Source organism: Columba livia, chromosome 9, assembly GCF_036013475.1.
Source record: "Columba livia isolate bColLiv1 breed racing homer chromosome 9, bColLiv1.pat.W.v2, whole genome shotgun sequence".
Taxonomy (NCBI): domain Eukaryota; kingdom Metazoa; phylum Chordata; class Aves; order Columbiformes; family Columbidae; genus Columba; species Columba livia.
In genome coordinates, this window is record NC_088610.1 from 17,151,400 (window position 1) to 17,164,502 (window position 13,103).

Consider the following 13,103-nt stretch of genomic DNA (forward strand, 5'->3'; position numbering starts at 1 on the left):
GCAACGCGGGACACTCAGCTGTGGGATCGCCCTTGTTTTTTGTCCCTGAAGAGACAAAGTGCACCAGAGCATTTGTCAGGAACGCATCTGCAGCTCACACCTACCACCATCGGTGCTCGGAAACCTGAACCCATGGAGTTTTAACAATCCTACTAAGGAATCATTCTGTTAATAAACTTACCAAGCACCAGAACTTTCCAATAATCCAATCCCAAAACATCCACTAAATTAAAAAGAAACAAAATTAGTCTCACCATAATCTATCTAGACCCTTGGTATCATGAGTCTTCATTTCTGACAATAGGGTGGCCGCTCAGTAATTTAAAATATATGCCTTATTAATTACTAAAACGAAAACCAGTTTTAAAGGTTAAAAAAAAAATGTTTATTTCAATTTTGTATACAAAAAAGCTGAACAATTAGTACTGACATTTTTGGTGAATATGTAAAGGCAAGGATTTCTAACCTCACTTTACAAAAACAAATGCTTTTAAAACTGTAATAATGTTTTTTTTATATTTTTACTTAAGTATATTTTTCAACCGACTGGTGGCTAATCCAGTGGTTTTAAAGAATTAAAACAACAGAGCTTAACAGGCACAGCAAGTTACTCTGAAACTTTTGACCAGAGCATTAGAAGATTAGTCTGAGGAAACAATGATACTTCCTCCTCGTTTACACATCATTATTAACCACTGAGACAAATATGCAAACTGTATGCAGTTTTTTGATACTTATTTTTACTGGGCATAGAAAAGGTAGTCTGCTATAAAATGATCTGCTGGTTTTCTGTGTGCAGTAGCAATAGAATAAAACAACCAAGAACAGAACAAAAATTAGCATTCCTTATGTACAAAGTGTCTTAGAATCCAGAAAACACTTTGCAGAATATTCACAGTGTTCTTACTCTACCTGAACGAGTGTGTCCGAAGTCACGCTGCAGCTGTGTCTTCTGGCACTCAGAAGCTTGAGCCCCACAGCTGGTGTAACGATCATGTGCTGCTTCTTGGCACAGAAACAACACCAGGTGTAAGGAGGTTGGTAAAAGCGCGATTGGCACAGGAGAGGAAGAACTGCTCGTGCATTTTTCAGCAAACAACAGCTTCCCCTGCTTACATCAGTGACAACCAGAAGGTGCACTCTCTATTTAAAGAGCATAGTCAAAAACTTAGTTTCAGGACTTTTTTCCATATGAAAAATACAGGACTATGTTTTTACATTCAAACTATAACTCCGTAGAGAAGCTGACTTCATAAAGCACAGACTGGTGACCACATGTACCTGAAAATAAACCATTAAATTGCTCATCCTATTGCTCTATTAAATCAGTGCTGAGGAGATTCCAACAGTTCTGTGCCAAAAGCCAATCATCAAATTATTCTTGTGCAATCACACCCCTCCAGGACTGATAAAGTTACGGAACAGCGTCCCAAATTTCAGAAGAATCTCTTCTATTACGAGGAAAAAGGGCCTGGGCAATGAGTAATTTTTCAGAGTGATACCAGAACTAGAAGCCTTCAGGTTCATTATTTAACGGCACTGAATAGGCAGATGTGCCACCAGCAGGACAGCCTCTGGGTGACAAGCGGCCAGTGGAGGGTCTGCCCAAAGCGACAGCTGAGCTCTCTGGTCTCCTGTCAAGTGTTCCGGAGTCGGGTAGAGAAACCCCTTTTAGAAAAGAAGAATTGAAGGCAGCCTGTGCCGAGGTGAGATCTCCGCAGGTCTGCGAGCTCTGCCGGCTGCTACTGGATGTCAAATGAGACACTGACAGAGAAACAGCACAACTTCCAAAGTTTCATGAACAGCATATACCTAACACAATTTCCAAGCCTTCTTAAGAAGTGAAACAGACGCTTTAAAAAAGTATAAGTTATTAAATAAATATATTCTTTGTATGGCATATCCACCTCCCTTTCAACAAAACTAACAAGTTATTGCAACTCCACAAAGGGAAGCATTTTTTGAATTAAAATATAAATATTAGAAAGGTTTTAGGAAATCATAAGTAGTTACAACTTGGTTTTATCACATACAAGCTGTAGGGAAAATGGCATGTTTTAAGGAAGACTGCAACACTGAAGGTCATATTAAATAATTCCTTAGGATAAGGACACTTGCACCTGGTTTTCACACGGTTTGGAAGAGCTTAAGCCTAGACTCATCTGATCAAGGTGTTGTCATCAAAGCAATCTTTTCAAGTGGCATTTCACATGCCAACCCCAAACCCAGTTGGTCACCATAGATAAAGGAAGGTTATAAACAGAGCACAGTTTCTAAGGAAAAATTGCATAGGTTTAAAATTCTATAGAAAACTTAAAGTTGTTTTCCATCTGTGTGGGATGAAGAAAACCTGTTGTCTGAGAATATCCACAGTCAAAAATCCAAGGAGTTCTTGAAGCTGCACAAAAGAACTTAAGAAAAACCAAAACCAAGCCAGTTTGGTAAAACCATCAGTCTTCTGCCATAGGTAAGGTGCATTAAGATGGCCAAAGATCACATTTTGATTCCTATCTCACACTTTTTATGCAAGTCCCAACTTGGAGCACAAATTCACAAAACCCTCTGCAGTTTTGCAACTAGCAGTAAAAAAAAAGGAAAAGGGACTACAAATGAATCTGCAGATTACAAATATATTTACAAATATTTTGATAACTCCGAATAGCACTTTACTTCAACACCTGCCAACTTCATCGTCTCTCAAACCTACGAAGCCTGTGCCTTCTTATTTCCTCTTCTGAACGGCGCTCAGGTGGAAACCAAAAACCATAGGGTCGCCGCTCATTATTATACGTCGCTCCACCAAAATCTACAAGACACAAAGAAAAACAGCTGTTACTTTGTTCTGCATGATGAGAAAAATGCATGTATATCCTGTAATCCAAAGGATCACAGCAAAAAGGAAACTAAAGAGTTGAATGTTTTTAATTCTGATGGTTCCAGGGCAATCACAACTTCCAGCAACTGCTTTTGAAGCCACTGAAAAACAACCAACCACCACCAAACGAACAAACCACAACCAAAAGAACACCCAAATATCTAACAAGAATTAACCTGGGAGGTTACATTTCTCGTGATTCCTACTTTATACATTGTACTCCAGATTGTTAAACCATTTAAATGTCCTCAGTTGTTACTTCTGGCAAAATCAGCTTTTGGTTTTGCATCTCAGACTGCAAAACATATGTATATATTTAGATCATCCTTTGAACCAAATTAGTTCCCTGACACTTTTTTTTTTCCAATTATGATAGGAATATTAATGAAGTAACACTTGATCTAACCAAAATATGTACAAGCCAGTGTTCAGACATGGTAGTTAGGCCACTGCTACAACTGAAACAGCACCTGGATGCCTGTGCAAAAAAAGAACATGATCTTTTCAGCACGTCAGCAAAAACTTCAAGAGTAATGGATTTTAAGATTGTATTTGAAGTATTTTAAATACTTCAGTAACATTTGATGATAGACAAATCCAAAGGATGTAGCACAAAAATGTTAGAACACAACTCTAACCATCACACAGCACAAAGTTAATTTTATGGTGAACTAGAACTGTGTTCTGTGAATGCGGAAGACTGAGCCCCTCCACACCTGCCCTGGCACTCTGTGCCACTGGGTTGGGTTGCTTTTGATTATTTTTTCTGTAAGTTTACAATTATAGGGCTTTGGACCAAAACAAGAAAATCAATGTAATTGCAACTAGTTTAAATAAACCTGTATTAGTGTAATACAGGTAAAGCTTTAATGATCTTAAGCATTTTAATCCACATGTTCAATAAAAATGCTTATCATGCCTAAAATACTTGGTGTAGTTAAGCACGACAGTACATTAGTCTGAATGTACAGCCCCCATAGGCATATCAAGCACTGCCTCAAAGGTGACCCAGCACGCAAAACCAGAAATGGGGTTAATCACAGACAGCCTGAAATGAAGGTGACAACACCGATCCTCCTCCTTTTTTACTATTTCCCCCCCACTATGAACGAGCACGTGCCTCTCAGCTGAGAAAACAGAGAATGTTTTGCACCCAGAGGAGCGTCCTCCAACCAGCTATTTTTGATGCATATGGAACTGGCAGAAGTAAACTGGAGGGCAGGGAGCAGCTGGAGTCAAATGCCCAGGGTTGCTGTAGTTCTTTCACGCCTTCCACCCAACTAGCAGTCAAGGCTTAAGGTTAGTGTAACCAACTACATTCTGATCTATTGAGCTGTACAGAGATTCCTAAGGGAAGGAAGTGCAAGCGCAACACAATTTTTCCTCCTCTCATACCTTAGAAGGACCAGGAGGCTTCCAGAAAGAGCTGAGGCACAGAAACACTCCCAGCAGCCTTTCCACTGTTCTGTGTTGCACTAGAAGCCAGAGAGGAACTACAGTTGAAGAAAAGCTACAAAACAGCAAATCTGCTTTTATTCCCTCATTTTCCCCTCTACAAAATGCAGACATGCTATACAGTCTGACAGATTTGGCTTTTAGCACTTACCACTGTCCATTTTTTTTCCTACTCAGCTCCAAGCAGAGCACATTTTATAACCCACACTATTGTTTCTAACACTGCCCTTCAAGTTTATGTTCATGCATGAAATAATTTTGTCATGATATGAAGCAAGCTATTATTCCTGGTGCTGATATCCTTCATCCACAGACTTGAACACAAACTGGTGAAGAAGAGAAATATCAGTCTAACTACTGTTTCTGTGCTGTGCTTTGGAACGGCTGACAAAGAAAAAATAATCAAATTAGCAGGAAATTAGTTGTGGCTGGTGAAGTCAGAATGAAAGTAACATGCAATGAATCCAGATACAGCTGGATTGTTAGAAGAGCACATGACAATCTTGGACACAGTGTCTCTCATTTTTAAAAGAAGAGATGATAAAGTTGAGAAACACACAAAACCATGCCCTCCGAAAGGCCTGATAATTTGTTTTGTTAAAAGAAGAGATGGCTAAGACTAAATATGGGTCTCTTAATCCCTTCCTACATGAGGATTTTAAAATTTATTTTAATCGTGCCTCTAAGTCTCATCTTTGCTGTATCCGTATCACCAAAATAATGAACTTTAGTTCAAGTGAAAAAGTTGTTAAAAGGACACTGGTAACTTGCATAGAGACCATGAGTCGCTGCCTCAGCCCCCAGCCCAGATCTCGTTCTGCGGGGCTGCTCTCCAGCCTCTGGCTCCTGCTTTGCCCGTGTAACCGGGATCAGCCCATCTCCAGGCGAGAATCCTGCGCTTGCTCCTGTTCAGTTTCTTAGGCTGGTGATTGCCCAGCTCTCTAGTCTGTCCCGATCTCTTTGGAAGACCTTGCCCATTCTGCCATTATCTGCGATACAAAACTTACTATGAACAAAGACATTAAATTTGTGTAAGTCAACTTCCTCCCAGCTTTTATCCCTCTGACGTGAATACTACATTGTGAAGTTACACTAATTTTCTGCTTCGATCCCTCCTCCTCTTGCAGAGTTATATATTGATTTGTATTTTCCTTTGACTGTTCCCTTTGTTTGTTCTTGATCAAGTTTCCTAAGACAACTAAACTGGTATTCTTTCTTGAGGTTTGGTGTTAGAAGGGCCATTAAGAAATGACAATTTTTAAACCCAGAACTTAAATATCCTTTCCTCTTCACAGAGCCTGTTTGAAATCCTTAGGACTTGTTAAGCTCTGTATTCTTAAACTATTAAAAAAACCCTTGAACTAAAAAAACAACTAAGAAATATGTGCTTACTGCCGCAGGTGAGCCAGAGAGCCGTGCAGACCACTTGCTCAGATCCCAACATCCAAATCTGACAACAGCTTCTGCCCTAATGTATCAATTATTGCCTGTTGAGCTCACGCTCTGCAAGAGACCTTACACTTCGGTTTATTCAGTTAACTTGTTCATCTAAAGAAATAAAGTGGAAAATGAAAATGAAATCTATATTAATCTTCAAATAACTGAAAAAAGTGCTACCTAGTGAGCCCTAGTAACTCCAAAAAACCCAAATACCATCAGGATCACAAATGATTTTGGCAAATTGTTTAAACACAAACAGTAACTTCTTTATTAAATAAGGCAAACTGGCTTTGTTTTTCCATTTAAAACTGGTGTTAAAGGTATCCTGAAACCTAACTGGATATTTATTTTTTCAACTAAATTCTAATTTTCATCCCAATGTTGCTTCACATGAAGTTGATTTTAAAAGTACTAAACTAAACTTATTACTCATCCTTTATAGTATCATCGGTCATAGCAATCTGCTTGAAAACTGACTAAACATAAGTTGAAGCTATGTAAGTACTTGAATGAATAAAGACAAAAAGTACCAAGTTATGCTGGTCTGGATCACCATTTTTCCCTCTTTAAAAAACACATTTGAAATTAGATTTAAGTCATGTCAGGTTCATCAAATGCAGGTGCTAGCCACACCTCTTCACATACTACAGGATATAAACGGTTCTACATCATCCTCTGCCGAGCCACTGAAAGGCTTAACAAGTGCCGACATTCAGGACCATCCTGCAGCGCTCTGTGAACCACATCTGAACCACCCAGCCGAGGCTGGTGTCTAATAAATCCTTCACAGAAAGGATCACATCTGTCTGTACTTAAGCTTGGTACATGTAACTGTGTTCGCAGAACTTCTTGAGCTAATGAAACTAAGACTTTGCTGACCAGAGCTGGCTCATGTCCAACCAGCTTTCAGGGCAAGCTGAGCTTGCTCCTGTCTGTCTACAAGATTGCACAGTCACATTAGATTGACTACAAAAGACAAAATTGTCCTATGTATTCCTTCAGAGCATTATCCTAAAACCTACTGCTGCAGACTTCAACAGGGAATCTATGTAATGCCCAAAATAATTACCAATGTAAATGCAAGGTAGAGACTCCAGACAGAAAACAAAGTATAGAAGAGAAGCAAACCAGGACACAGACGGCCTTAGAACCACAAGGATGCAGCCACAATGTTGGCCAATAAGACATAATATGGAGATATATAGTTTTCTTGAAACTACTAGAAATTTATTCAGAAAGATTCAGAACATCATTTTTAAGATAGTCCCAATTAACAAAATATAAACTACATTCAGTCTATAGAATTAATCCAACGATAAAACAACAAGAGTTAAAATAGTAAATCATGGGTAAATCCAAGATTTGGAACATTCATTGACCTTAGTTTACCACTAGCAGCATCCCCAAAGTAAGCTTGTTAATGTTCATAAGAATTTTAATATACATATAATTACAAATGGTAAACAAGCACTTTGTTTGTCTTTGACTGCATTTCTGCTTGCCTAACAAAGCCGCCCAACAACAAAGGAACTCTGAACAATGCCTGATTCCCAGTGCCAGGACTGAGAACGCCCGCTGGACGCTGGGGACACTAACGCAGACGGGAGCTGCTCCACAGCAACCACCACTTTCTCCACAGTGGAAGAAAGTCCTGTTACGCAGCCCCCACACAGCTGCTTCTGATTATGCCCACAGCTGGTGAGCACAACTGCCTGTTCTCCAGCAAGGGGACCCTGCCAAACCCACTGGGAAAGGAACAACTTTGGTTCCTTTACGAAAACGTTCAAGTTACTGAGGGGGGGAAAAAAATCCAGATACCACTGAAGTCAACGACTCCCATTTCTGTCGCTACACCTTGGATCAAAATACCAAGAACAGCATCCACCTCCATAGGCAAACTATGCTTTTATAATGGATGTAGTGTGAATATAAGAAAAACGTCTCTAGCTACCAAAGATTCAACTATTTATTTAATAAAGCATTTTCTTCCTATTTTAATTGTCTTTGGCAGTTGAAACCTTTGCAAGAAGGAAGCCATCCAAAGGAAAGCTGCATGGGCAGCACCTTCTAAAACGTTTGCCTATTTAGGAAGTCTCAAAAAAAATAAAATCAGCATACTGTACACATTTTAGCATGAAAATCTGAATAAATACTTTGTGTCAGTACTATATACTTTTAAAATGCAAACAAAATTAATCATTATGGAAATTCTTACATCAAAATCTTTCGTAGCAACAATCAGAACCCAAGAACAACTATGTCCCTGTCAACGTGTTGCCTAAAGATCGAAGGAAGTTAACTCGTCAGGCAGTGCTTCCAAAAAGCATGTGACGGAATGACAGATGTGCTGCACTGCAGAAGAAACCATCACCTTCCGAATGTTAAATACGGAATACAGTAACCTCAGCACAGTGCTACAATCCAGGGCAAATCAGAGTGAGGCAAATAATACCAAGACAAAACAGAGCAAAAGAGTCTTGAAATACACATTGTACAAGGGGGTCAAACTCTGTCTGAAATTACATTCTAAACTACTCAATATTATCACTGAAGTGAAAAATTATGAAAAAAAGAGAAGTGCAAACACTTTATCACCCATGCGGAACGAAGCCCTGTTTCTAAATTAATAGCATCTGCCTTTTAATCCCTGTAACATGTAACTCGGGAACACTGCATCCAAGTAAGCCCAAAACTACAGGCAATACTGTCTGTGGTGACAGACAGGACTTCTTCAGGAAAGGCAAATGAGAGAAACGGGAACATAGTCTCAGCCATCCACGTAACCAACTTTTATATAAATGTACATTGGATCAATAAAAAGTTTCTGCTAATGATATTTCAACAGAACACAGGTCTTCCAATTTACTAATAAACTGCTGAACTAGTTTCTTCTGTATGTGGAAGTGTTTCAAAGGCAGGAGAAAGTATGCACGGGGAACTCCTGAGTAATGGACAGAATATAGAAAAGGCAAAAAATTCAAACTACTAAAGACCATAACTAGCAGTTTGCACAACATTTTTCTGGTGTTGATTTGTCCATCAAAAGCATTCTCTTAGCACATTTTTCCTCAGACATCTGCAGGAATGCTCTCCACACACTATTCCTGAAAGCAGATCGTGCCTCTCCTAGAATTGTCTGCATTGATTCACATATAAAAACAACACACCTAAAGGTAGGAGAAATGACGTAAAATGTGTAGCACTGAGGACAAGAGGAAGAGACAGTGGAAACAAAGGAGAAACTCATTTCCCCAGTTATGCTAATTCTACAAAGTCTTTATGCAATTTAAAAGTTAAGCACAATGATCAAGTACCCCATGTATCTTCTTGAACCAAGCACAATTAGTCCTAAACTATTATCTGCACTTTAGTATCTGAGCCAAGTTAGCATTGCTTTAAAAAAAAATAAAGTAAACCGATCAAACACCACAAACAACAAAACTCTCACTAAAATGCTCAAAACTTAAGACATGAGTGCAGTTTTTTTAAGCACAAAGCTTAAGCATAGTTCTTTAAAGAACTATTATTTATACCATGGTATTTCACAGGTGCTAATTGGTTGTGGTTCCATTTTAAGAAACAAGCTCATGGTGAAAGGCTTAGTAGTGCTTTGTTTTATCTTATTTTTACGGCCATTATCAAGAGAATCAGGACATTTTTGGTTCTAATCTTCAGTAAACCTGATTTATCCTACATTAGCCACTATTTTTATGAAGCAACAGAAGGAAGAATATTGCTATACAGTCATTAAATATTTGTAATAGAATTCTGGATAACGCTCAGTGAACATTTATAATAGAATTCTGGATATGTTTCTCATTGCAAGTGGTCTGCTACTGTACGCTGAGCAGACACAAACACTTTCTGTACAGAAATGAAAAATGTACTGATTTGGATTTGGCAAATTCCATAGACTACTAGCAAAAAGTCCAGACTCAGTAAAACAAAAATGGGAACCCTCCAAAATGCAAAGAAAAGGTGAGCCAAACGCCTAGATATTTCATAACTATTGATACATTGCCTATGTACCTATGACTAGCCCATACTTGGCCATCTAAAAACCTGAAGAGGTTTTTTTTTGTTTTAAATTGGAACTAAGGAAATGCATATAGAGAGTTTCATTATAAAATGTAAGAGGAATATCTATAAGTAGACTTACAGGTATTTCTCTTTAATCAGAGATTATAGACTATCACGTATGTGTTTAAAAACGAGGAAAATTCCTCTGTGCAGAGACATGAGCTCGCAAGGGATTCCTACCATGACAGGATCAAAACACAGACGCTTCAGAGTTCAACTCGCAGAAAACCCCAACACCCACCACAACAAAAATCCCAATCCACATCCCACACTAATCAAGATATTTCTTCTGAGCACAATAGCAAGTAAACAACGGATAAGAGCTATGGCATTACTGGGGTTACATTAAGGAAAGTTGCTCATACTAGTATTAAACAAAAATGGCAGCCATAGATATTAACGTAACAGTGAAATCATATAGTTTAAATATCGAAAGCTTTGATCTCTTAAATCCAAAATTATTTTCCTGACTTAACTAAACGAAGAATTATTGCAACTTGTAATCAAGAGAGAATTATGAGAATAGGAATGAAATTTTTTTAAAAACCCCGACTGCTTTGGAGAAAAAAAAAACCAACACCACTGTTTGAACTGATTTTTGTTTGAGGCAACACATCTAAAACTGGGAATGAAAGAATACAAATAACATTTCCTTTCAGTAAATGGACCTAAATCATTATGACAGTCCTGACAGTCTTAAACATGATGCTTAAATAAATCCCATAAACAAGCCTAGTAATTTCTTTGGTTGCATTAGATACCTATTATAATTATGACGTAAGAAATGCTCAGGATATAGTATTAAAACGGCAGTTCAGGGATGCCTGAATGCACAATAAGCAGCAATTCAGTACCTGTACGGTGGGTTTAGATGACACATGTACAGGATTATAGAAGAGTAACTACTGAGCTTAAATTCAACCTCTGTTTTAACAAAAATTAGTTTTCAGTTGTGGACAACAACTGATACCAGCAAAGTCTGTACTATGACACTGACTCGGGTAATAGCTTAGCAGGATACTAACACAGTGACTTACAACAATGCATCAACATTCCAAATCCATGATGGTACATTATGGGAGCTGAAAACCCTAATAACTGCATTTGAAAAAAAAATATATATATGTATATCAAAATTACTACAACACTTTTTTGTCCAAGGAATGGAGCAACTGTGGATGGTTTAAACCTCATGGATGGAAAAGAAAAAACACAACTATTAATAAGGTAAGAGCACCCTACATTTTTTATTGTGGTACCTGTTATTACCTCCATATCATCCCTGTAATTGCAAGCAACTGCAAATGTTATTCTTAAGGGAAAAATGTATTGTGTTCAAAGGACAGTGATCATTCAAGCTAATTATTTTTCAAACTAACTGACAGGGAAGAATATCCTAATTGCTTGTTAGCACAGTGAATTTCATCTCATCCTTTCTGTAACTAAAACATGATCCATTACATGCTCTTTATTACTTTCTTTGTGAAATAAGGCATCTGCCTTTAGGCAAGCTTAACTTTTAAGCAGGCTGCTTAAGGAACTATTTTATGAAATCATCTCTAAAGCCTTGCTTTTCCAAACTGAAGCGCTCCAGCAGGAAGGAGAAAGAGGCGCAAAATTAAACCACTCTAAACAAGATCTATGTAGATATTTGATCACACACAACTATATTGGAAACAATATACAAAGATACATTTTTCAGCTTCATTTATCTGTGAGGCTTAAAAACTACAATGAGCACCAAAACCAAACAGTACCATAGTCTTAAGAAATGCTGTTGTCTCAAACTGAAGTTAAAAACGTGACTTGGTATGCTACAGTTATCTACCAGCGAGATATACCTAGAGATGCTATTTAAATCTTCTCTCATGTTCCAAAGGGTGTTCTCCAAATAAGAATATATTCCCTCTTATAGTTGAATACTTACCTTTCTTTAGAAACAAGCAGCAGATAAAAAATACTTAGCTATAGTGATGTAGATTATTTAAGGCTACAAATGAAAGCTGCAAGTATTTCACACTGATACATGAAAGCCCTTAAAGTGCATATTATCTAGTCATATTATCATGATATTGCCATTTATTTGTACTGTTTCCTTTATAATTTCGAGAAAAAAACAAACCCACAAACATGGTTCATTCTTCAGATAACTTTTCAGCATGCTTAATATTAACAGCTTTCAATGATTTCTTTCTCAAGCTCAATGTTAAAAACTATGTAAAATGTCATGCAAAAATGACAGTAAAATAAAAATATTCCTTACAATAAAGCTCATTTTAGACCCGTTCCTTCCCAAAGTCTAGTCCTTAGGTAAGACAGCTTATTGATATGATGTTAATTTTTAAGAATTCATAAGACGGCATGAACAGTAACTAATTCACTGTCTTCTGCTGACAAACCAGATCAACCAAATGCTATTTTATTGATTCAAATAGAAAGCTAAGATTCTCATTATCTTCTAAGGTTTTCAGTACAGTTTGAATGAAATGGGACTGCTCAGACTGCAAACTTTTCTAGAACAAATATATTACAGTAATAATCTTGCTGTAGAATTTTTTAAGTTTCTAGCTTCCCAATGTTGAACGACGGTTAGACAGAATTACACTTGAACAAAGTTCAACACAAAAATGAAGATAACTATTAAAAAAATCATTTTAAAACCCCCTAGTTTCCCTAGAAGTCTGCACTTCTGCCTTCTAGGTGACTGTCACAAGAGATGCAAACTTAAAGCAAAAGTTGTATTTGCTTTTAAAAAAAAGGTTAATGAATTTTTCAAACTGGAGAAGTCTTTGTGGTGGGTTGACCGTGGCTGGATGCCAGTGCCCAGCAAAGCTGCTCTGGCACTCTCCTCCTCAACTGGACGGGGGAGAGAAAATACAAGAAAGGCTCTTGTGGGTCGAGATAAGGACAGGGAGATGACTTGGTAATTAACATCACGGGCAAAACAGGCTTGACTTGGGGAAAAAATTAATTTAATTTATTACCAATCAGATCCGAGTAGGATAATGAAAAAAACTAAATCTTAAAACACCTTCCCCCACCCCTCCCTTCTTCCCGGGCTTGACTTCACTTGCGAATGCTCTACCTCCTCCCCACCAGCAGCTCAGAGGGACAGGGAACGGGGTCTGTGGTCAGTTCATCACACACTGTCTCCACTGCTCCTTCCTCCTTGGGGGAAGACTCCTCATGCTCTCCTCCTTCCCACGGGCTGCAGTTCTTCACAAACTGCTCCACTGTGAGTCCTTCCCATGGG

General features: G+C 38.1%; 1 protein-coding gene across 9 annotated transcripts in view; it reads right to left on the minus strand.

Annotated features, from left to right (window-relative positions):
* Positions 1–361: 361 nt before the first annotated feature.
* RHBDD1 (rhomboid domain containing 1) overlaps positions 362–13,103 on the minus strand; it is a 30,830-nt gene continuing 18,088 nt past the window's right edge. For 5 of the 9 annotated variants that reach the window (XM_065074035.1, XM_065074034.1, XM_021292097.2 and 2 more), the window contains 2 exons: positions 4,271–4,350; positions 362–2,806 (listed from right to left, as the gene is read on the minus strand). In XM_065074035.1, coding sequence (XP_064930107.1) covers positions 2,723–2,806; positions 4,271–4,350 — 164 coding nt within the window. In that variant the 3' untranslated portion in view covers positions 362–2,722. The remainder of the gene's footprint in view (positions 2,807–4,270; positions 4,351–13,103) is intronic. The other 4 variants (XM_065074036.1, XM_065074039.1, XM_065074038.1 and 1 more) reach the window with 1 other exon arrangement.